Source organism: Zea mays, chromosome 7 (genome assembly GCF_902167145.1).
Source record: "Zea mays cultivar B73 chromosome 7, Zm-B73-REFERENCE-NAM-5.0, whole genome shotgun sequence".
NCBI lineage: Eukaryota > Viridiplantae > Streptophyta > Magnoliopsida > Poales > Poaceae > Zea > Zea mays.
In genome coordinates this window covers 6,475,202-6,499,093 of record NC_050102.1, presented here as the reverse complement: position 1 = coordinate 6,499,093, position 23,892 = coordinate 6,475,202, and the positions used below count along the sequence as shown (strand labels likewise).

General features: G+C 51.5%; 1 protein-coding gene across 1 annotated transcript; it reads right to left on the bottom strand.

Moving 5' to 3' along the window:
* Nucleotides 1–9,434: 9,434 nt before the first annotated feature.
* Nucleotides 9,435–11,554, bottom strand: LOC100193299 (ML domain protein). The gene is made up of 4 exons (NM_001138438.1): nt 11,408–11,554; nt 11,228–11,326; nt 9,784–9,941; nt 9,435–9,649 (listed from the first exon to the last, which is right to left on the bottom strand). Exons 1-4 carry the CDS (start codon nt 11,505–11,507, stop codon nt 9,551–9,553), a joined length of 456 nt encoding a protein of 151 aa, NP_001131910.1. The 5' UTR covers nt 11,508–11,554; the 3' UTR covers nt 9,435–9,550.
* Between the last annotated feature and the right edge of the window lie 12,338 nt (nt 11,555–23,892).

The following is a 23,892-nucleotide window of genomic DNA, read 5'->3' as shown; positions in this document are numbered from 1 at the left end:
GTCATCCTATTTCTGTTTTTTTTTCTTCTTCTTCTTTGGGATCTTCTAGGAAGACGATGGCCCGAAACATACTCCCGTTCCCTTCCAGAGCAGAGGAGGAGGTAGGGATACATAGCCTGGCCCACGTAACTCCTGTCTGGCATGGTTCTACTACACGCCATCTTGCAGGCTGCGTATAGCCTGGCCGTTGCATGGGCCCATCCTGCGAGCCAGGTCTCCCTCCCTTCTCCGAGCTAGCTAGGCCCGTTGGACTCTAGCCGAGTGGACCGGACCATTTGGGCCCGATTAACTGTTGCCTGGTCCCCCACCCCTTCTCTGCTCCGCCCACATGCGTTGCCGCCGCGTCCGGGTGGCGTGGAGGTGGAGTGGGTTGAGAAACCCTAATGAAGGGTTATGTGGGCAAATACCGAATATGCCCCTAAGGGCGATCACGTCTCTATATATAGAACCTGTACCCTCTCATATGGAATAGAGATCAGAAAGAGGCCAGAGGCCCAACCCTATATCCAGTGTCTCGTGTGTTTCCTCCGTCGTGCTTATGGGAAGGGAGACGGGCTCTCTACATCTTCTTGCGCCTCTACTGCTGACGGGAGGGAAGGGAGCGGATCTGGTGATCCGTGGTAACGTAGTTCTCAACACGTTATCAGCACGCTCTACCTCAACGTTGCTGCGGGATCAGATCTACATCAAATCTCCGTCACGCCGGCAGGTCTCTCGGCCTAGCCGAACTGTCCTACGCGACAGGCTTCGATTCTCCTCGACGCAATCGAGTGGTATGTATTTCTAGTAGAGTGAATCTATTGTTCACGTTGAGGATCGAAGAAGAGAATCTCGTACTCCGATTAAAAAAAAGCCGACCACCGTGTGCCAGCAGCTACGCCCGAGCCATAGCCGCACCGTGCCCCGGAGGGCGGTGCTACGCTGGCAGCTCCGCCCGCGCCGGAACCCATGTCGCGCTCGCGCCGGAAGCCACGTCTCACCCACGCTGGAGTTGTGTCGCTGCCAGTTGCGCGCCCTTAAATAGTCAGGCTCGCGCCCACGTCGAAACAGCACCTCATCGCGCTAGAGGTCACGCCAGGTGTCGCACCTGAGCCGGGCAGCACCAGCGACCGTCTGCCAGTCTCGCCCCTCTTCCTTGCGTGGAGACGCGGTCGAGAGGAGCAGTCGCGCCACCCATCTGTTTTCCCAGGCGCAGATGGTTGAGAAAAAAACGGTCTCATCCGCGTTCCCACCCAGAAAAACTGGATCTTGACTCAGCGAGCATGCAGAGATTTGGTCGACACTTCTTTCGGCTCCCTCTATTAATGAGTAGTGCGACGGAGCAAAGAAATAAATAAAGAAAATGGCTGTCTTAGCTAGTTGGTTGAATAATTAAAAAAGGCCCCACCGTGCATGCCGCCAATCATGCATGATGGATAGGGCTAGGCAGTTACGACGCCTATTGGCTTGATTCCTCTCTTATCGCAAGTGTTTGATTGATTAGTACTCAAAGAATGAAAGGAAAAATACTTTTCTTTTATACAGTTTTTCCTATATTTTATAGGAATAAATTTCTGTTGAATTAATACAGTTTTAAGTTGCATGCATGCTTCTATGTAGTAATATCTACCCTAAGCAATTATTTCCCGACGCAAATAATTTGTAAAAAAATACATGCTTAAATATGGAAAAATGCCTTTTACACATGATGTGTTATGTTTGTGTATTAATTATGGTGTTCATTTTTTCTGCAATAATAATTATTTCTCGTAGTAAATAATTAGCAGAAAATTATTAAAATATGTGTGCAGACTATACTGCACAGACTCAAATCGCTCTAAATATTTATGATGTCTTGAGCTTTTAGACTCACGTCGAGCGATTAAATTGTACAATGGGTACTCAGACACGCCGATCAGGCTGCGTTGGTAATCGGCTGAGTTATGACATTAGCTGAATATTGACTGCGCCCTGGCAACACGACGCAATATTTGTGCCGTTCGAACTTGGTTGCGTCCTATGATTGCTATGTCGTGCTCTCCATTAATCGGATCGCTCCCGTTGAGTCGAATCGCCATCGCTGAGTTGCGTTTTTTTCGCATGCCCTGTAGGCACTGTATGTCTGTCGTGATCATCGAGCCACAATTGCGCATGTTGCACACGTTACGTGGATTTATCGTGTACCCCAATTACCGAGCCATAATCGTGCATGTTGCGCTTATTACGAATGCTTGCTATACTGTCGTAGCTCTGATGGTCGCACACGCGTTGACGCCAGATACGCTAGAGCTTGTACTCGCGTGGATTGTGGTGGGTTGTTCAAGGTCCTGAAGTCACATTATGTGCAACCTTCGTAAACAATTTTGTTTTCGCTCTATATTTTGTTTGATTGTGTTGTGTGGCATCGTATATTTATATATATCGCCAAGTGGCCATAACAACTATATTAAATCTGGGAAATTAAATTGAAATACAATGAAACACATATAAGTTAAATCTCTGCTCTCTACTCGTGCATAAAGTTTTACCCGAAGTAACCTGAAGAAATTCAATATTAATGCATGAAAGCCTTTTTGGCACAGAAAACATCACAAATTGGGATTTTATTAGTAAGCAATAAGACCTTGTCAGATGAATAAATGCTAGAATCTCAGTCATACATTGCTCAACCAGATGTTGGCACATTGCTATTTGTCGCTGAACGACATGAAGCGAACTTTGAGATAAATGGCTAGTACCTTAGCAACACGAAGTTGCGAGTACATCGAAAGGTAATTCTGAGAATTTTTTCACAACGTTGGTGTGAAAAAACATTGTGTGTTCTCGTCGAACCACTTTACTCGGCCTATCTAGGCCCTCTATGCTTGTGTTGCATACATCTCTTAGAATTTAAATACTTATAGCCGCTGAATTAACTTGGGATAGTCCTTTGACTGGTATGGTATATACTATAAACCAAATGGTCAAGGTCGATTCTAAATAGACATATATCTGGGTTTTATGTAGCAGAACTACATTGTATTCCACCCCTTAGCATGCTTACCATAATCTATATCTGATCTACCAGAAGTAAGAAGAGTACAAAAAATAGCTATGAAATCTCACATCACCACAAAGCTTGAAGCTAGATTAGACATTAATATGTCCTTGGTCCTTGGAGCCAGAAGAGCCATATGTCTTGACCACTAGACTACTAGTGATGATAATTTGTGATAGAAATATGAAAATCTTGTGGAGACCTGTTGTATCCTCTCTACTCCTGATGATTTCTTCTTATGAGAGCACTACTATCTGTCGTTGAAGCCTGGTCCCAGATGGATAACAGTCTTGTTTCGCTCTTGCCAAGCAATTATCACCATTTGCTTAATCAAAAGCTTAGCAATCAGGTGGTTTTTCCCAGATAAAACGAATTCTTGGCCTTATATGTTCTATTCCAAAGCTTCTCCTTTTGCCGAACAACGAAGAGATCGAAATAATGCTTTATAGAACAAAATGATATATAATATGAGGAGAAATGTTTGCCCTGCTGGCAGCATCACAAATTATTAAATATTGTTATAAGTTCTCTCTCAAAATTATAATACCTAAAAATGTTGCATAAATTGATACCCAATTTCATATCGGTATGAGTAATTGGGTAAACCATGGGCAATAATAAAACGAGCTGGACTATACATCTCTGCATATAAAAATCTTTGCTTGGCAGCATTGGCCTGATGCCGTGCACTCTACCACCATTATATACGCACATATTCTCCTATGTGCTTGAAAGCACAATGCAACCAGTGAATGTCCTTGTGAGCGCTAGACCCTGATGGTCATTTTAGTTGTTGATCTAAAGTCAACTACTAGCTCCAAACGACGAATGGTGTGCATGAGCCTCTGAGGGACCCTTATGCATAAAATAGTGTTGCGTATATCAGTCTAAATCTTAATGATTGACTGTGCATTTGGTAATAATAACAATAAGTTTGCAGAATTGTAACTATGAAGCAACTTGTTGTTGCGAGTCTCGCTGGATGTTGAGACTAACCCTTCATGTGAAGGACAAATATGTAGTATTCATGCCACTACATTAATCTAAGTCCAAAGCTCACTGCATAAAACCCCTATATGTAATGTGCGTAAGATTTCCCAAATAAATCACCACAATAGCATACATTGGCCACAACTGGATGATTGTGGTTGGGGATTTTATCTTATGCTTTTAGAACATCTCGGCATTAGGGGGAGGAATGCCCATATAGTGTAATGCCTCAATATTCTATTAAACGCACAAAAGCCAAACTGAACCCGTCGTTCAGAGTGTACTCCTGTGTATATGGAGTTTGCCAGAAATCGTTGAGGAGTAACCATATTGGTTTGAATGCTTCTACCTGATGTAGATGTGGATATACCCGGGATTAATATCATATCCACATTTGACTTATTGGCATTTGATCTATTCTCGGGGACGCCTGCGAATATGATCCATTGGCCTTAGTCAAAGCATATGTTCTGATTGCAGATTCACGTGGTCTGTAATAACTCTCCTCCGATGAACTCGCCCTGCTGGTGATTTACCTCACGAAGAGGTTCATCTTGATGATGAAGTTCCTAGCAATGCGTGCAATATCATTGTGCTGGGAATATGGAACAATGAATCTTTCATTTTGGGAAATGATGGAGATCATTATTAAATGTGGGAGACAAATGTGTCGACACCTATCTTGCCTCTATAGATTGCAAAGGGATCCAAAACAAAGTCCTAGGCATGAGTGCTTTAAGCTCTCTTATCGGGTCATTGATAAATGCAATCGAGGCTGAACCAAGAATCGCAAAATGAAAGTCGCGAGATTGAAGTTCGGACATTTATGGGCACTATTGAAATAATGTGTGGTGAATGCGATGGTTCAAGTGGTCTTGTGAGAGACCCATCCCACATATGTGTTGAGTAAACAATGTTCCACTATATGATATAATCTGGCAAATGACATAAATTAAACTATGCAGTTAATAGGATTCAGAAGATCCGTCATGAGATCCAAGGAGGACTCATATTCTTGAATTGTAAATATGCAACATATAAATCTCATACCGAATAATACATTCCTGATGAATGATCACTCTCCTATGTAGGGAGAATATCTCCTAGTTGAGATCATCGTTCCCAGATGGAACCTATCCAGAAGAAACAAAGTCTGTGTTGAACACCGAAGTTTGATAACCCCTATAAAGGGATAAAGGCCCATACAGACCCGGAAAGGAATAAGATGAGGTACCAAAGGACTTGAAGTTCACCGAATAAGCACATGTGCATTCCACGATCTTACTCATGGTATTTTCCACTAGATGTGGAATTACGGTATCCTCTAAAGCCCTGATGGCAGAAACCTATAAGGTTTAGGTGTTACTGGCAAAATATCCCCATTGTGCCAGAATGACAGACTGTAACGATGTATCTGATCGATGAAAAATCCCTGATGGATTACGATCTTATATGGACTTTTGTTACATCATCATAGATGTTGCAATGGATGAACGCCTCGAGCGACGTGTTATATTTAGAATATGTACTATTGCAACTATATTATCCCCTAAGTCCTATATAAGGACATGTTACTTGCTTTGCACAACTATGTATAAATTGTGGTGTAAGATAGAAAATGATAGCACCTCAACCTCATCCATTCTCGTTATTCCAGATGAACAATGAGACATATATCTTGAAGAATATGCTTGAGTAATGAGGGATAACGACTTTGACAGATGTCATCGTTAGGGGGAGCGAATGCTTATATTGATCACAATCGTGAGACAATAAATGTCATATTTTATGCCCTGAAGGCGTGAGCTTGATGATCAATATGTGAACCTTTATGGAACTTTCTATCAAATATATAGATTCAATCGATCGAACACTATCAGTCAAAGTGGCTTATTTATATTGATACGTGTGCTTGCCTCGTATATCCTAGAAGTGAGTAGAGGTGAAGTTCCTGATATAATCCTTGCAACAGTATGCAATTTGTTTGCTAAATCTCTATGTGTGTATACTTCCAGAAGAAGATGTTGTGTCATATTGATACGGTTTTGCAAGGATCAGGGGAGCACATTTCTAAATTTAGCCCTTGTAGAAGATTCGATGGAATCATGATCCAGAAGATCGAAATATGTCCTGATGACAGTTGTACTCTTTTTCCTTGGTGAGTTTTCCTGAAGTTTCTCACATGAGGTTTTTAACGAGGCAACAAAGTGCAAATGCAATATGCGTCACCATGCGCTCTTTCTCCATATTTTCCCATTGGGTTTTTGGGAGTTTTAATGAGGCATGTGTTGGTCGCGGTATTCGCCCAAGAGGGAGTGTTGAGAAACCCTAATGAAGGGTTATGTGGACAAATACCGAATATGACCCTAAGGGCGATCACGTCTCTATATATAGAACCTGTACCCTCTCATATGGAATAGAGATCAGAAAGAGGCCAGAGGTCCAACCCTATATCCAGTGTCTCGTGTGTTTCCTCTGTCGTGCTTATGGAAGGGAGACGGGCTCTCTACATCTTCTTGCGCCTCTACTGCTGACGGGAGGGAAGAGAGCGGATCTGGTGATCCGTGGTAACGTAGTTCTCAACAGAGTGGAGCCCAGCCAGACTCTCTCCGTCTGCTTGCCCAGCCTTTGGCTTTCTCACAGTCTGCGGCAAGGGAAAACGATGGATGGCGAGGGTTCCGTTGCGGACGCAGCAGCGCACATGAAGGATGCCGCGCTCACCCACCCAGCAGCCACCTCGCGTCGCGTGCTGTTATTGCATTGCAGACTTGCAGTGTTCTGGGTCGGAAAAAGGACTCGATACGGCCGTGCTGCGTTGCCTCTCCGTCCAGGACCACGCGCAAATACGGCTGGAAATGAGTCATATTCGGTCGATGTATCTGGTTAGAGGTTAAATTAGGATGAGGCAGTATGATATTGCTCTCTCGATTTTTTGGATCATACTGCCATAAAAAATACTTCGATGTTTAACTCGTCTCTACGTGTATCCAAACTCTATAGAAATTGTAGTCGTTCTCTTTCATCCATTTTTATACATTCAATCAAACACATCATAACAGGTTCGGTAGTACGAGCTCGAAAATTAGGCTTAACTTAGACTCACTCAGCTCGCAAAACGCCACACTAAATCCAATTTAGAGCATAAATTATATGTTTTTATTATATATAAAATAAAAATATATATTAAATTATATTTAGCATTAGATCTATAAAAAATAAAAAAAATAAATCAATAACATAACAATGTAATAACAATGTAATAGTGTCACAATATGCCACTATATGATCTAGCAGACTCGTGAGCTGGTTTAATGTTTGATCGAGCCATAAAATTAGGCTCAGCCGACTTGCGAGCTTCTCTGAACCTGAGCAAGACCGAGGCAGCTCCTGAGCCTTATCTCTACGCACAGACTAGCAGAATCCGAAGCCGTGGTTTCCCATTTCACATGAAACGCTCCTTCAAACAAGTGGGGAACACGGACATTTCCAAATGCTCCAGGAAAATGGCGAGAACAGGACCCCCCCTCGATCTGCTTCATCGTGCCAGCAGCGTCAGTCACCAATCCATGACCAAACCTGTTCCGATTGGTTCATAAACAGCTACATGGATGGATAAACTGAAGCATATCGGATGGGTTTTGACATGGACACATCTAAACTAGCATAGCATATATACATCACACATTAGGCCCTGTTCGGTTAGGGGTGGATTGAGGGCATGTTCGCTTAGACCAATCCAGAGGGGGATTGGAGGGGTTTAAATCCCCGTCTAGTCAAAAATGGCCAGGCAGGGATTTAAACCCCTCCAATCCCCCTCTGGATTGGTCTAAACGAACAAGCCCTGAGGGGGATGGGAGGGGATTCAATCCCCTTCTATACAAATTTATATAGAAGGGGATTGAATCCCCTCCAATCCCCCTTAAACCCCTTCAAACCGAACCACTCAAGCTAGCACATCGATCGGCAGTACAGAAGGATCGACGTCGTCGTCGTCGTCGCGTCGCAGTAACGGACGACGGGCAAGCAAACGGACCGCTGCCTCCTACGAGCAGAGCGCGCACATGACGAGGCCGTTCTCGTTGCACCCTTGGCACCGCCCGCCTTGGAGCTGGAGCGCCTTGCGGCTGCCGTCGCAGGCGCCGCACACGACGAACCCGAGCCCCGCGCACGCGCCGCACCTGAGCCTCGCCGTCCCGCCGCCGCGCGTCACCGGCGCCGGCGCCGGCGCCGGCGCCAGCGGCAGCAGCGGCGCGAGGCGGCCCTCCTCGTGGAGCGCGAGCACGCGCGCGGCGCCGCCGAGGTCGCGGCCGCGCACGAAGAGGCGCGGCGGCACGGCGCGCTCCCCGGCCGCCGCCCACAGCTGGTCCCGCAGGCCCCGGTCCATGGACACGTCCCGCTCCTGGAAGCGCGCGCCCAGGCCCTCCAGCAGCGCGCGCACGCCGTTGCAGTCCTCGAAGGTGCGCCGCACGCCGCGCAGCGTCGTCGTGTACAGCACCACGCCGGAGCCGGAGCCGGAGCCGGAGCCCCCGCCGCCCCGAGGGAACCCCAGCAGCGGGTCGGGTGACGCGCGGGCGTCCTCCTGGTCCTGGTCCTGGTCCTGGTCCTGGTCCGGGTCCACCAGCTCCCACGCGTCCAGCGGCTCCGCGGAGGGCCGCCGCCGGCGGTGCGCCTTGGTGGGCGTCTCCGGCTCCCGCGCATCGAAGAAGGACGCGTCGTCGGACAGGGCGTCGACGTCGCCGTGGTACTGGCGGGCGGACGGCGGCGCCGGCGCTGCGCCGTCGGCCCCGGCCGCCGCCGGGAGGGACGACTTGAGCGCGCGCAGGATGCGCGCCTTCAAGGTCTTGATGGTCATAGCGCCGGGCGGAGTGGACTCCGCCGGCGGCGCAGCCTGTCGGTGGGGCTGTCAGACTTTGAGACCTCGATTCGATCGATCGATCGATCGAGGAGGCTGCCGCTTTCTTGCCTCGCTTTTGCTTGCCTCTGGAGTCTGGACGCGTGTGGTCTTGGCGATAATGGTGGTGGTGGGGAAAGTGGGAGCGGAGGTGGGGAGACGGAGGAAGGCAGCCGCGCAGGCCGCAGCGCGTCCTTTTAACCGCTTCGTGCTTTGCTCGCCGTTGAAATGTCGTTCACGGGGTACGGGGGCCATGGCACAAAACGGAATCGCCAACATTTGGTTAGAGTAGTTGTTCAGTTACCTTCGGTTTCGTGTCACATCAAATATTTAAAATTAATTATAAACATTAAATTAAATATAGATTTATTTAAGTTTAATAAATTCGTCGTCTTAGTCTTCATCTATGCGATAAATTTTAGTTTTATAATTATCGTAATTGTCATTCAAACACTGGAGATGTAACTGAGACTAAACTTTAGCAAACATGCAGAAAGACGGTTGACGAACAACGACGGCACGCAAGCCATTTCATTTCAGAGTCGACAAATATCTGTGCTCTAGGTTGAAGAAATCTGAGCGTCTCCGTAATGCATTGGTTTACATAATTACATCCATGTTGGGCGACTTCTGGCGCGCAGCTCAGGCGGGTTTCAGCTGGAGGCGACGAACCCAATGCTGAAGCCGAACGAGATGCAGCTGAGCTCCTCGTCGTCGTCCCCGACCATCTTCATGTAGATCGTGTACGACCCCTGCGACGAAGCAGAAGCACCAAACGCGTCAATCGCATATTTGAACAGCCTGGGAGAAGACATGCATGCCTGGGGTTTCCCTAAACAGAGTTAAATGGGTGACTGGCTGCACGCTGGCTGCGCGGAAACCTCACCGGTGGAGTGAACCCTGGCAACGTCTGCTCGTGGGACAGCACGAAGTCGCCGGTCGCCGGACAGGAGATCTCTCCGCAGATTTCGCGCGTCTCCGAGTGCACGTAGAAGAAGAAGTACTTGACGTCGATCACCAGCTTCCCCTTCTCGATGGTTTTATCTGAACAAGAAAAAAGAATTGTGGAAGGCATGATCTGTTTTTTGCGGTGATATAGAAGGCATGGGTTTATCTGAAGATAAAGAGATTCAGCAGAGAAACTGAAGGGCAACTAAACGAGAACATCTGGAAAAAAAACCATTATACTATGACATATTTAGATGATGTTTAAGACACATGGTTGAATTATTCTCAACAATGTTTCCAGGAAGCACTAGAAACCTATTAGTGTTTCTCAAAGTCAAGAGGCAGGGCAAAAGTCTTCTTTTCCCTGCTGTAGCCTTTGCAAACCTGCTTACTACCTTTCACAAGACTTTATTTAATACCATCCTAGCTTGTGGCTTCTAGTGGTTCACTATAGTACCAAAAGATATCGTAACAAGCAATCCTACACTTGACAAGTATTTTGTCGTGATGAATGTGATGCAAGGGACCATTTCAAGTATAGTTGAGTGTATGACTGGAATTAATAGCAAACAACTACATATGCAGAAACATTGAACTATCATCAGATGTAGTCCTGAGACAAACTGTAGCTGTAGCCACTCACACTTTTGAGCCTGCTAACATCCAACTAAAGACTCAACAGTATTCCAGCATTGTTAGTCATAACATGGAACCTTCCCATATGGCCCCATATGATGCATAGTGTCTTGTCACTCGGGGATCTACAGAGTTACAAACGAGAACTAAAAACGTCTGCCCCAACCCCAACTATTAGCCAAAGGCATGCAGATGCAGAAACCAAAGCGAGAATACCACTGCACATGCACAGAAAGGAAGGAAAAATTACGTCCAGCTTCACGCCAGCAATGCCCAAGGTCGTACTACCAGCTCCAAAGTTAAATACGAGCGAAATTCAATCGGACTTACTACTACTACTACGGTTCCACAATAAGTTCACTGAACAAACTCTTCAACCGCTACTGCAATGCAACCTAACACCAGCACTCCAGCAGCACAGTAAGGACGATGGAAACAGGAAAAAAAAATCCCAATCCCCCGTAGCGCACGACATGCTGCACAAGAAATTACATCCGGCAACAGCACCCAAAGGTACTAGTAAGTACCCCCTACAAAACTTAAATAACACAGCGGAAAAAAAAAATCGAACTAAATTCAGTCCTGCGCAAAACTCATTTGGTTGGTAATTACTAACTCTTCGTAGCGTACGTATGTCAAATTCATCGCGGAGTAAAATAACCAACTACTCAGGAGTCAGGACTCCTACCAGCGGCAAGTAACACCAGCAAACACGGAGGCTGCAACCAATAAGTCAAGTACTATACCAGTAGAAGCGGAGATCTTGAAAGTGGCGGGCTTGCCGGGCTCGACCGGATCGGGCACGATCTGCACCCCGCTCACCTTCACCGGGTACTCCTTTTTACCTGCAGGCCATGAACAAGAACAGATTCCGGTTACAGGACCCAAACGGAGCGCGGGGGCGGGGGCGAGGATACTCTACTCACTGCAGTAATCGACGTCGGTGGCGACAGAGGCGGCGGGGAGGTGGAGGCATACGGCGACGGCGGCAAGGACGAGGAGGCGGCGGGTCTGCTTGCTCACCATGGCGACGGCGAGGTCGAGGTCGAGGCTGCGTTGCGTGCGGTGGGAGGACTGCTTTGTGAGCGGGGAGATTTTCGGGGTGGGGTCGTTTTATGAAAAGAATGCTATACCTCCTCGGTCCCTAAACGACAGATATTGTTCTCTATCCCTTATTAATGTATATAAAAAATATTAATATATAAATATGTTTTTTTGCCGTCACACTGACATGACATGAGATACGTTTGAATGGTGCGTTTTTGTATCCTAAACGTTTTAGTATACTTTTATATGTGTAGAAAAACAGAAAAAATACAAAGTTCTGATAGGCACCGGTTGTTCAGCTGTTCAGCTGCACTGCTGCAGCTACAATCCATAATAATAAAATCCTATATAAATTATAACCGTAGTCGGATTAAAACCACATCGAATAAGGCGCGAGTCCAACTCGGAGTGGTTGGCTTTTCAATTTTGATTGGGAGTCTAGTTATGGCCATTCAATTCAAGCGGAGCGGTTGGCATTTGTTAAACGACCTTAATCTTTATTGTTGTCGCTTATCCGGGCGTTAATCACTGTGATGAGAACCCATAGTGATGCTCTCTGCAGAGGCGCGGACGGTCTGCAGCTAGGGGTTGAACGGTTCGCGACCTGGCGCAGAGGCTAGGGTTCCTGCCTGACGAGCTGGATTGTCTACGCCTGATGGCGGAACGGTCCACGCGTGCGCAGGGTCGGTGGAGTTCACCGACGGCGCCTAAATCTCGCTCCCGAGAGGGACCCCGTCGGGGAGGAGAGATCCTAGAGTGTGTCTTGAGATCGGCAGGCCATCCAAGACGCCTCTAAACAACGCAGAGTCGGAGAGAGGTGAAGATTAGATAGAGGAATCTAAGTAATTGTCTACTCCTAGGGCAAAATGTAAAAAACTAGATGTATATTGATTGATTAATTATTGGGGATCAATCGATCGTAACCCTTCATCTATATAAAGAGGGAGGTCTGTACCCATTACAAGTCGGTTATCGAGTTAATCCCGTAGAGTTGGCTAACAAATCCTGTAAGAAATACGAAACCTTAACTGATTTTGTGCATGCACGGACGATCTGCGTTGCTATGGCGGACAGTCCGGACCACGAACCATCCGGCCTCAGGGTCGACCCGTGTCATTTTGGTGCTCAATAGATAGTAGTATTTGATTTAGTTTTTGGAAAATACTATTGTTGATAAAAAAGGTAGACACAACAAAACATGTAGGGATGAAAACGGGTTGGGTATACCCGTTGGGTGCTGGATACGAATAATACAAATACACATTTTTCGGACATGGATTCATAAATTTTTATATTCGGGGCGGATACGGGTAATACCCGGATACTACAACTTCGAATTTGGGTCGAATACGGAGCGAGGACTACTGGTAAATACCCGTCTATTCGGATCGGATACGGGTTCCTGAAAATCGGGTACCCGTTTTCCTTTTTCTGTATAATATAGTTATAAAATCATAACTTTTGCATATGAAATCGGATGAAGATACAGTTTATATGAAAGTTATAGAGCTCTAAGAGATCTATAACTTTATAGTACATAGATATTTTGTTTAAAAACATATTTAGACCAAAATCATTGAAATAATATCAAATTTATATAAAATTAATAGACTTTATCATTTTTATGTGGGGAGCTTAAGTTTATCTCCATGTGGGAACTTAAGTTATCTTTTATAGACTATTTATTAGTATTGGTAACTTATTTGTAATTTTCGGTCGGCACTACAATATTTTATGGATTTAATTGTGTCGGGTACCGTAATTAGAGGTACCCCCACCACTCCTAATCACGGCTGGTAAACACCTTCAGAGCAAACCGTGAAGACTGACGGCTCGGGTCAAAGTCAAGGCTTCGTCTACCAAGGGACGCGGTCTCACCTCGCCCGAGCCCGGCCTCGGGCGGAACAGTGGTCCCGGACGAATCCACGCCTCGCCCGAGGGTCTCCTCAGACAGTGAGCGCACCCTCGGCTCAGCCAAAGGCAAGCCTTGTCGTGCAAGCGACTTTGACCAAATCGCCTTACCAGCCGACCGTGTTGCATGCGCATTTAATGCTAGGGTCGCCTGACACCTTATCCTGACACGCGCGCCTCAGTCGGCAAGGTCGAAGTGACCGCAGTCACTTCGCCCTTTCACTGACCGATCTGACAGGAAAACAGCGTCGCCCGCCCCGCTACGGCTGCTGTGCCAACCACCCGGGCGAAACCGACAACGGTCGAGTTCAGCCTCGGACACAACAGGAAGCTCCGCCTCGCCCGACCTCAGGGCTCGGCCTTGACCTCGGCCTCGGAAGGAAATCTCCGCCTCGCCCGACCCCAGAGCTTGGCCTCGGCCTCGGCCTCGGGAAGAATCATGTCCTCGCCCGACCCTAGGTCTCGGCCCTAGCCTCGGCTTCGGAGGAGTCGCCGCCTCGCCTGACCTCAGGCTCGGGTCAACCGCGCCACGAAGGATGCATCATTACCCTACTCCTAGCTAGCTCAGGCTACGAAGGAACAAGACCGGCGTCCCATCCCGCTTACCCAGGTAACAGGCGATGGTGGTTTCCTGCATGCAACCATGACGTCGGTGGTTCTCAAGCCCCCTACGGAAGCAAGGAGACGTCAGCAGGATCCATACAGCACCAACAGCTGTACTGCTACAGGGCTCAAGGCACTTCTCCGACGGCCACGATACTATCTCTACAGGACTCGAGACGTCCCCCCAACGGCCACGTTGTTATCTGTACAGGGCTCAAGGCACTTCCCTGCCAGCCACGTTAGCTCCCAGCTACACCCCATTGTACAGCTGGGCATCTCCTTACGTCTATAAAAGGGGATGTACAGGGCCCCACAGGGGGGAGAAAGGGGGGACAGAGGGACGAGCATACGAACATACGAACACACGGCGGGAGAAGACGAGCTGGGGCCGGACCCTCTCTCTCTCGCTCTCTGCTACCCGCTCTCTCTCGCCCTCGCTCTCTCGCAACGCTTGTAACCCCTACTACGAGCACCCTGGTGCAGGATAATACAAGGCTCATACCTCCACTTGTGTTCCATCCCACGCCAACCCATCTGGGCAGGGGCACGCAGCGACAAATTCACTCGTCGGTCCAGGGACCCCCCCCGGGTCCGAAACGCCGACAGCTGGTGCGCCGGGTAGGGGCCTGCTGCGTGTTAACGAACACTTTCCCGTTGAGTTCCAGATGGGTAGACTTCAGCAACCTCTTCAGCCTGGGACGGTGCTCCGCTTCGGGAGTCTCGAGTTCATGTCCCTCGACGGTAGCTACGACATGGTACTCCTCCCTCCGCAGCACGACGACAACGACAGTCAACGGCTCGCCCGGCGGAGGCGACCTCCACGACGGCATCTCCCCGCGGCGCAAGAGGAACACTCCGGTCATCCCCGCCACCCTCCTCGCCGGAGGAGACGGAGACGGCGCAACCGTGGCCACGCAGGAGGCGGCACCTTATCGACTGTCGAACCAGAGTGAGCCAACAACGCCGGCACTCCTCCTGGGGACATGTCGAGTGTTGTCCTCGCGCCTGGGACAACGGCGAGCGCCGCTTCCCCGCAACGAGCTAGCCCCAAGCGGACCGACGACGCCAGCACCCTCGCAAAGGACCTACTGGGCGTCACCCTCATACCTGAGATGACGGTGCGTTCCGTCCCCGACGCGACTTCACCACCGTCCATCGATCAAAAGGTACCGTCCGTATTCCACCCTGTTCCCTTTCGATTCAGCTTCGATCCACCTAGCGACCCCGCTACGGTGAGCGCTTTTGTAAGGGCGTATCCAAACCTTCCGGGGTACCATATGTGGTCGACCTGGGACCGACTGACAGCCGTCTCAACCTCTGGACCGGCGGGTTCCGAGGAAGAGGACGACCCCGACTTTGGTTGGGATTTCTCTGGCCTCGATGACCCTGGTGCCATGTGGGACTTCATGTTCGCATGTGACCACTGCCTCTCCGGTTGCTCTGACGATGGCCACGGCCTTAACGACGAGGGTTACGGCCCAAGTCGCGAATGTTTCCACGTCGATCAGGGAGATCACAATGAAGGCAACCACCTCGGTATGCCGGAGGTTGACGATCCCCCTAGGCCTGCATCTCGTGTTGACATCCCGCGGGAGCTAGCTGTGGTCCCAGTCCCTGCGGGGGGTCAGGAAACACAGCTCGAGCAAATCCGCGAGATGCAGGCTAGGGTCGATGAGGAAGCAGGGTGGCTTGTGCAGCTCCGACAGAACATCGAACAGGAGTGGGCAGGCCGAACACTCGCCGGAGGAGCCTGTCATCGGGCCCGGGTCGTCCAGCGCCGCATCATCGACAATGCCAGGGCAGCGCTACCCCTGGCCGTCAGCGGGTCCGACCAGGACCTAGCTGCAGCGGCGATGCTACTTCGAACCATGCCAGAGCCATCCACCACCGAGGGACGGCGTATCCAGGGCGAACTCAAGGATCTCCTGGAAGGTGCCGCAGTTCGACGAGCCGAGAGCTCTGCCTCCCGAAGGCGAGCTAACCCCTCGGAGCATCACACGGCGTCCTCCCGACGCATGCGGGAGGCTTCGGTCCATCCCGAGCGCACACGGGATGAGGCACCTGCCGCTCGGGATCGCCTTGGCAATGAGCATCACCATCGCGACCATCGAGCCTGCCTCGATGAGAAGGTGCACCGAGGCTACCATCCTAGGCGCGGGGACGCTGCGACAGCGAGGAGGATCGGAGTCCCTCGCCCGAGCCACCCGGTCCACGAGTCTTCAGCCAGGCCATACGACGAGCGTCGTTCCCCGCTCGTTTCCGAGCCCCGACTACCATCACCAAGTACTTGGGGGAGACGAGGCCGGAGTTGTGGCTCGCGGACTACCGACTGGCATGCCAGTTGGGAGGGGGGACGATGACAACCTCATCATCCGTAATCTACCCCTTTTCCTCTCCGACGCTGCCCGGGCATGGCTGGAGCATCTGCCTCCTGCGCAGATCTCCGACTGGGATGACCTGGTCAAGGCTTTCGCGGGAAATTTCTAGGGCACGTATGTGCGCCCTAGGAACTCATGGGATCTCCGAAGCTGCCGCCAGTAGCCTGGAGAATCCCTCCGAGAGTACATCTGGCGGTTTTTGAAGCAGCGCACCGAGGTGCCTAACATCACAGACTTGGACGTCATCGGAGCTTTCCTCGCCGGCACCACTTGCCGAGACCTGGTGAGCAAACTGGGGCGCAAGACTCCCACCAGGGCGAGCGAACTGATGGACATCGCCACCAAGTTCGCCTCGGGTCAGGAGGCGGTCGAGGCCATCTTCTGGAAAGACAAGCAGCCTCAGGGGGAGCCGAAGGAAGACGCCCTCGAGGCGTCCGCCCAACGTGGCGCGAAGAAGAAGGCCAAGAAGAAGGCGCAAGCGAAGCGCAACGCCGCTGACGCGAATCTTGTCGCTGCTGCCGAGCACAGGAACCCTCTGAAGCCCCCTGAAGGGGCCGGCGCGTTCGACAAGATGCTCAAGGAGCCGTGCCCCTATCACCAGGGTCCCGTCAAGCACACCCTTGAAGAATGTGTCATGCTCCGATGCTACTTCCATAAGGCCGGGCCCCCGGCGGAAGATGGCAAGGGCCAAGGCAACAACAAGAAGGAGGGCGGCAAGGAAGAGGAGTTCCCCGAGATCCACAACTGCTTCATGATTTACGGCGAGCAGGTGGCGAACGCCTCGGCTCGGCACCGCAAGCAGGAGCGCCGGGAGGTCTGCTCGGTAAAGGTGGTAGCGCCAGCCTACCTAGACTAGTCCGACAAGCCTATCACCTTCGACCGAGGCGACCACCCCGACTCCGTGCCAAGCCCAGGGAGGTACCCGCTCGTCGTCGATCCGATAATCGGCAACGTTAGGCTCTCCAAGGTCCTCATGGACGGAGGCAGCAGCCTCAACATCATCTACGCCGAGACCCTGAAACTCTTGGGGGTTGATCGGTCCGAGGTCCGGGCCGGTGCGGCACCCTTCCACGAGATCGCACCCGGAAAGCTGTGTCCTGCCCCTCGGACGGATTGACTTGCCCGTCTGCTTCGGGGCTCCCTCCAACTTCCGAAAGGAAACCCTCACCTTCAAGGTGGTCGGGTTCTGAGGGACCTACCACGTGGTGTTGGGAAGGCCGTGCTATGCCAAGTTCATGGTCGTCCCCAACTACACCTACCTCAAGCTCAAGATGCCAGGCCCAAACGGAATCATCACCGTCGGATCCACGTACCGCCATGCGTACGAATGCGACGTGGAATGCGTGGAGTATGCTGAGGCCCTCGCCGAGTCCGAGGCCCTCATCGCCGACCTGGAACGCCTCTCCAAGGAGGCGCCCGACGCGAAGCGGCACGCCAGCAACTTCGAACCAGTCGAGGCGGTTAAGTCCGTCTCTCTCAACCCCAGCAACGACGCCAGCAAGAAAGTCTGGATCGGCTCCGAGCTCGACCCCAAATAGGAAGCAGTGCTCGTCAACTTTCTCCGCACAAATGCCGAAGTTTTTGCGTGGAGTCCCTCGGACATGCCAGCCATACCAAGGGATGTCGCCGAGCACTCACTAGACATCAGAGCTAGAGCCCGACCCGTGAAGCAGACCCTACGCCGTTTTGACAAAGGAAAGCGCAGGGCCATAGGCGGGGAGATCCACAAGCTACTCGCGGCAGGGTTCATCAAAGAGGTATTCCATCCCGAATGGTTAGCTAACCCTGTTCTTGTAAGGAAAAAGGATGGGAAATGGAGGATGTGCGTAGACTACACTGGTCTAAACAAAGCATGTCCGAAGGTTCCCTACCCTCTACCTCGCATCGATCAAATTGTGGACTCCACTGCTGGGTGCGAAACCCTGTCATTCCTCGACACCTACTCAGGCTATCACCAAATCAAGATGAAAGAGTCCGACCAGCTCGCGACTTCTTTTATCACACCTTTTGGCATGTATTGTTACACTACAATGCCATTTGGTTTGAGGAATGCAGGCGCCATCTACCAGAGGTGCATGTACCATGTGTTCGGAGAACACATCGGCAGAACGGTTGAGGCTTACGTCGATGACATCATTGTCAAGACGAAGAAAGCCTCCGACCTCCTCTCTGACCTTGAAACGACATTCAAGTGTCTGAGAGCTAAAGGCGTGAAACTCAACCCCGAGAAGTGTGTCTTCGGAGTCCCCCGAGGCATGCTCCTAGGGTTCATCGTCTCCGAGCTGGGCATAGAGGCCAACCCGGAGAAAATCGCGGCCATCACCAACATGGGACCGATAAAAGATTTGAAAGGAGTACAGAGGGTCATGGGATGCCTTGTGGCTCTGAGCCGTTTCATCTCACGCCTTGGCGAAAAAGGATTGCCCCTGTACCGCCTCTTAAGGAAGACTGAGCGCTTCACTTGGACCCCCGAGGCCGAGGAAGCCCTCGGGAACTTAAAGGCACTCCTTACAAATGCACCCATCTTGGTGCCCCCCGCTGCGGGAGAGGCCCTCTTGATCTACGTAGCCGCAACCACTCAGGTGGTCAGCGCCGCGGTCATAGTCGAGAGACAAGAAGAAGGGCATACACTGCTCGTCCAGAGGCCAGTCTACTTCATCAGCGAAGTGCTATCCGAGACCAAAATCCGCTACCCGCAGATCCATAAGCTGCTCTACGCAGTGATTCTGACACGGCAGAAGCTGCGACACTACTTCGAGTCTCACCAGGTGACTGTGGTGTCATCCTTTCCTCTGGGAGAGATCATCCAGTCCCGAGAGGCCTCGGGTAGTGTCGGGGACCATAATTAGGGGTACCCCCAAGACTCCTAAACTCGGCTGGTAACCACCATCAGCACAAAGTTGCAAAGGCCTGATGGGCGCAATTCAGGTCAAGGCTCCGTCCACTCAAGGGACACGATCTCGCCTCGCCCGAGCCTAGCCTCGGGCAGGAACAGTAGACCAAGGCAGATTCATGCCTCGCCCGAGGGCATCCCCAAGTAACGGCCGCACCTTCGACTCGCCCGAGGCCTAGCTCGGGCAGGCTTCGCAGTGAAGCAACCTTGTCCAGATCGTCGTGCCAACCGACCGCATCGCAGGAGCATTCAATGCAAGGATCGCCTGACACCTTATCCTGACGCATGCTCCTCAGTCGACAAGGCCGAAGTGACCGCAGTCACTTCCCCCCCACTGACTGACCTGACAAGAAAACAGCACCGCCTGCACTGCTCCGACTGCTGTGCCACCCGCCAGGGTGAGGCTGACAGCAGCCAAGTCCAGCCTCGGGCGCCATAGGAAACTCCGCCTCGCCCGACCCCAGGGCTCGGACTCAACCTCGACCCCGGAGGACGGTCTCCGCCTCGCCCGACTCCAGGGCTCGGACTCTGCCTCGCCCGACCCTAGGGCTCGGACTCAACCTCGACCTCGGAGGACGGTCTCCGCCTCGCCCGACCCCAGGGCTCGGACTCAGCCTCGACCTCGGAGGAGCCTCCGCCTCGCCTGACCTTGGGCTCGAACCGACCACGTCGCAGGGGGTACATCATTACCCTACCCCTAGCTAGCTCAGGCTACGGGAACAAGACCAGCGTCCCATATGGCTCGCCCCGGTAAAACAAGTAATGATGACACCCCGCGTGCTCCATGACGACGGTGGTTCTCAGCCCCCTACGGAAGCAAGGAGCCGTCAGCAAGGTCCCGACAGCCCCGACAGTTGTGCTTCTACAGGGTTTAAGCGCTCCTCCAACGGCCACGACATCACATGAACAGGGCACCAACACCTCTCCGATAGCCACGTCGGCATGTACATAGGACTCTGGCACCTCTCTGCCGGACACGTTAGCACACTGCTACACCCCCCATTGTACACCTGGGCCCTCTCCTTACGTCTATAAAAGGAAGGTCCAGGGCCCTCGTATGAAAAAGGTGGCCGCGCGAGAGGACGGGCTGACAAGCAGGCTCTCTCTCCCTCGCGAACGCTTGTAACCCCCTACTGCAAGCAGATCCGCCCTGGGCGCAGGACAACATGAGTCGCGGTTCCCCTTATTGTTTCCACCTTGTGTTCCGTCTCGCGCCGACCCATCTGGGCTGGGACACGCAGCGACAATTTACTCGTCGGTCTAGGGACCCCCTGGGGTCGAAACGCCGACAGTTGGCGCGCCAGGTAGGGGCCTGCTGCGTGTTGACGAACAGCTTCCCGTCAAGCTCCAGATGGGTAGTCTCCAGCAACCTCTCTAGCTCGGGACGCTGCTCCGTTTCGAGAGTCTCGAGTTCATGTCCCTCGACGACAGCTACGACATGGAACTCCTTCCTCTGCCGCGCGACAACGACAATGGCAGCCGTCAGCCCGCCCGCCGGCGGCGGAATCGACGACGTCTTCCCCGCGTGGCGGAAGAGCAGCATCCGAGTCTGTCCCGTCACCTTCCCCACCGACGGAGGAGGAGGCGGGGCAACCATGGCCAAGCAAGAGGCGGCACCTCGTCGGCTGTCGAGCGAGTCGACGATGCCGGCACCACAGCGGGGGACACGTCGGGCGTCGACCTCGCGTCTGAGACGAAGACGGGCGTCGTTTCCCCACAACACGCCAACCCCAAGCAGACGGATGACGCCAGCACGCTCGCGAAGGACCTGCTAGGCGTTAGCCTCGTACCTGAGATAACGGTGCAGTCCGCCCCCGACGCGACTCCGTCACCATCCGTTGATCAAGAGGTACCGTCCGTTTTCCACCCTTTGCCTTTTAGATTCAGCTTCGACCCACCAAGCGACCCCGCTTCGGTGGACGCTTTCATAAAGGCATATCCGAATCTTCCGGGGTATCATATGTGGTCAACCTGGGACCGATTGACGGCCGTCTCGACCTACGGGCCCTCGGGTTCCGAGGAAGATGACGAGCCCGACTATGGTTGGGATTTCTCCGGGCTCGGGAACCCCAGTGCCATGCGGGACTTGAGAGCACCTAGAGGGGGGGGGGTGAATAGGTGATCCTGTAACACTTCAAAAACTTAAGCCACAAAACTTGGTTAACCGTTAGCACAATAATTGCCAAGTGGCTAAAGAGGAATCCTCAACAAAACACAATAACCAACAAGGATCAATCACAGAGATGACACAGTGGTTATCCCGTGGTTCGGCCAAGACCAACGCTTGCCTACTCCACGTTGTGGCGTCCCAACGGACGAGGGTTGCAATCAACCCCTCTCAAGCGGTCCAAAGACCCACTTGAATACCACGGTGTTTTGTTTGCTTTACTCAATCCCGTTTGCGAGGAATCTCCACAAATTTGGAGCCTCTCGCCCTTACACTTGAAATTCACAAAGAACACGGAGCAAGGGAGGGATTAGCAACACACTCAAGACAAGAAATCACAGCAACACCATGCACACAAGTCGCAACGAGAGCTCACAACACAACTCAATGAGTTCACCACTCAACTAGAGCTCTAATCGCTATTGCAAAGAATCAAAGGCACGGAATCGATGTCTTGGTGCTTAGGAGTGCTTAGGAGATGCTTGATGTTTTCCTCCATGCGCCTAGGGGTCCCTTTTATAGCCCCTAGGCAGCTAGGAGCCGTTGAGAGCAATCTTGGAAGGCTGATCTTGCCTTCTGTCGACTGGCGCACCGGACAGTCCGGTGCACACCGGACAATGTCCGGTGCCCGATTTCCTTCCAAAAATAGCGCAGTCGACCGTTGGCAGTCTGAGAGCCGTTGGCGCACCGGACATGTCCGGTGCACACCGGACAGTCCGGTGCCCCCTTCTAGCCGTTGGCTCGGCCACGTGTCCCGCGTAGATTGCGCGGCCGACCGTTGGCCCGGCCGACCGTTGGCTCACCGGACAGTCCGGTGCACACCGGACAGTCCGGTGAATTATAGCCGTACGTCGCCGGTGAATTCCCGAGAGCGGCCACTTCGCTCGAGCCAGCCTGGCGCACCGGACACTGTCCGGTGCTCCCAGACTCAGCAGAGTCTTGGCTGCTCGCCAAGACATTCTCAATTGGACTTTTCCTGTTTCCAGCACTTAGACACAATACATTAGTCCATAAAACAATGTACTAAGTCTGAGAAACATACCTTTATCCTTGATTTGTACTTTGTCCACCTTTTTACACTTAGGCACTTGTGTTGGACACTAAACCACCAAAATACTTAGAAATGGCCCAAGGGCACATTTCCCTTTCAATCTCCCCCTTTTTGGTGATTTATGCCAACACAACATAAAGCTAGTAGAACAAGTACAAAATCAATTCAAATAAGAACTCAAATTGTTTTGATTCAAATTTGACATATATGGATCACTCTTTGCCACCACTTGGTTTGTTTTGGCAAATCAAACTCAAATTCCTATCTCTAAGTCAAAACCGCTTGTAGAGACATAAAGAGAGGTTTTCCAAAGAAATTTGATCAAGGATTTCAAAAACTCCCCCTTTTTCCCATAATCAACACTTCTCCCCACAAGAGGCCAACTTTTGACATAAGAGACAATAAAAGAGTTTTGACAAAATGTGCCCTTGGCCATTTCTAAGTATTTTGGTGGTTTAGTGTCCAACACAAGTGCCTAAGTGTAAAAAGGTGGACAAAGTACAAATCAAGAATAAAGGTATGTTTCTCAGACTTAGTACAATGTTTTATGGACTAATGTATTGTGTCTAAGTGCTGGAAACAGAAAAAAAATTGAGTTGGAGAAGAGATGGCTCGAGCAGCCAAAGTCTGCTCAGTCTGGGTGCACCGGACTGTCCGGTGGTGCACCGGACAGTGTCCGGTGCGCCAGGCTGGCTCGAGGGAAAAGGCTGCTCTCGGGACTTCGACGGCGGTGTACGGCTAAAATTCACCGGACTGTCCGGTGTGCACCGGACTGTCCGGTGGGCCGTTCACAGGCGAACTCGTCGTTCTCGGGAATTCATCGTCGACGTACGGCTATAATTCACCGGACTGTCCGGTGTGCACCGGACTGTCCGGTGAGCCAACGTTCGGCAGGGCCAACGGTCGGTCGCGCAATCTGCGCGGGACACGTGGCCGAGCCAACGGCTAGAAGACGGCACCGGACTGTCCAGTGTGCACCGGACATGTCAAGTGCGCCAACGGCTCCCAGGCTGCCAACGGTCGACTGCGCTGTTTATGGAAAGAAATCGGGCACCGGACACTGTCCGGTGTGCACCGGACTGTCCGGTGCGCCAGTCGACAGAAGCCAAGATCAGCCTTCCAAGATTGCTCTCAACGGCTCCTAGCTGCCTTGGGACTATAAAAGGGGCCCCTAGGCGCATGGAGGAGAATATCAAGCATCTCCTAAGCACTCCTAAGCACCAAGACATCGATTCCGCACCTTTGTTTCTTTGCAATAGCGATTAGAGCTCTAGTTGAGTGGTGAACTCATTGAGTTGTGTTGTGAGCTCTCGTTGCGACTTGTGTGCGTGGTGTTGCTGTGATTTCTTGTCTTGAGTGCG

Bases quoted from the DNA above. Each gene is read 5' to 3' on its own strand.
- LOC100193299 (NM_001138438.1), bottom strand. From the start codon at position 11,507: ATGGTGAGCAAGCAGACCCGCCGCCTCCTCGTCCTTGCCGCCGTCGCC. The intron at 11,327-11,407 runs GTGAGTAGAGTA...CATGGCCTGCAG, and splicing joins CACCGACGTCGATTACTGCA to GTAAAAAGGAGTACCCGGTG. The intron at 9,942-11,227 runs GTATAGTACTTG...TTTCTTGTTCAG, and splicing joins CAAGATCTCCGCTTCTACTG to ATAAAACCATCGAGAAGGGG.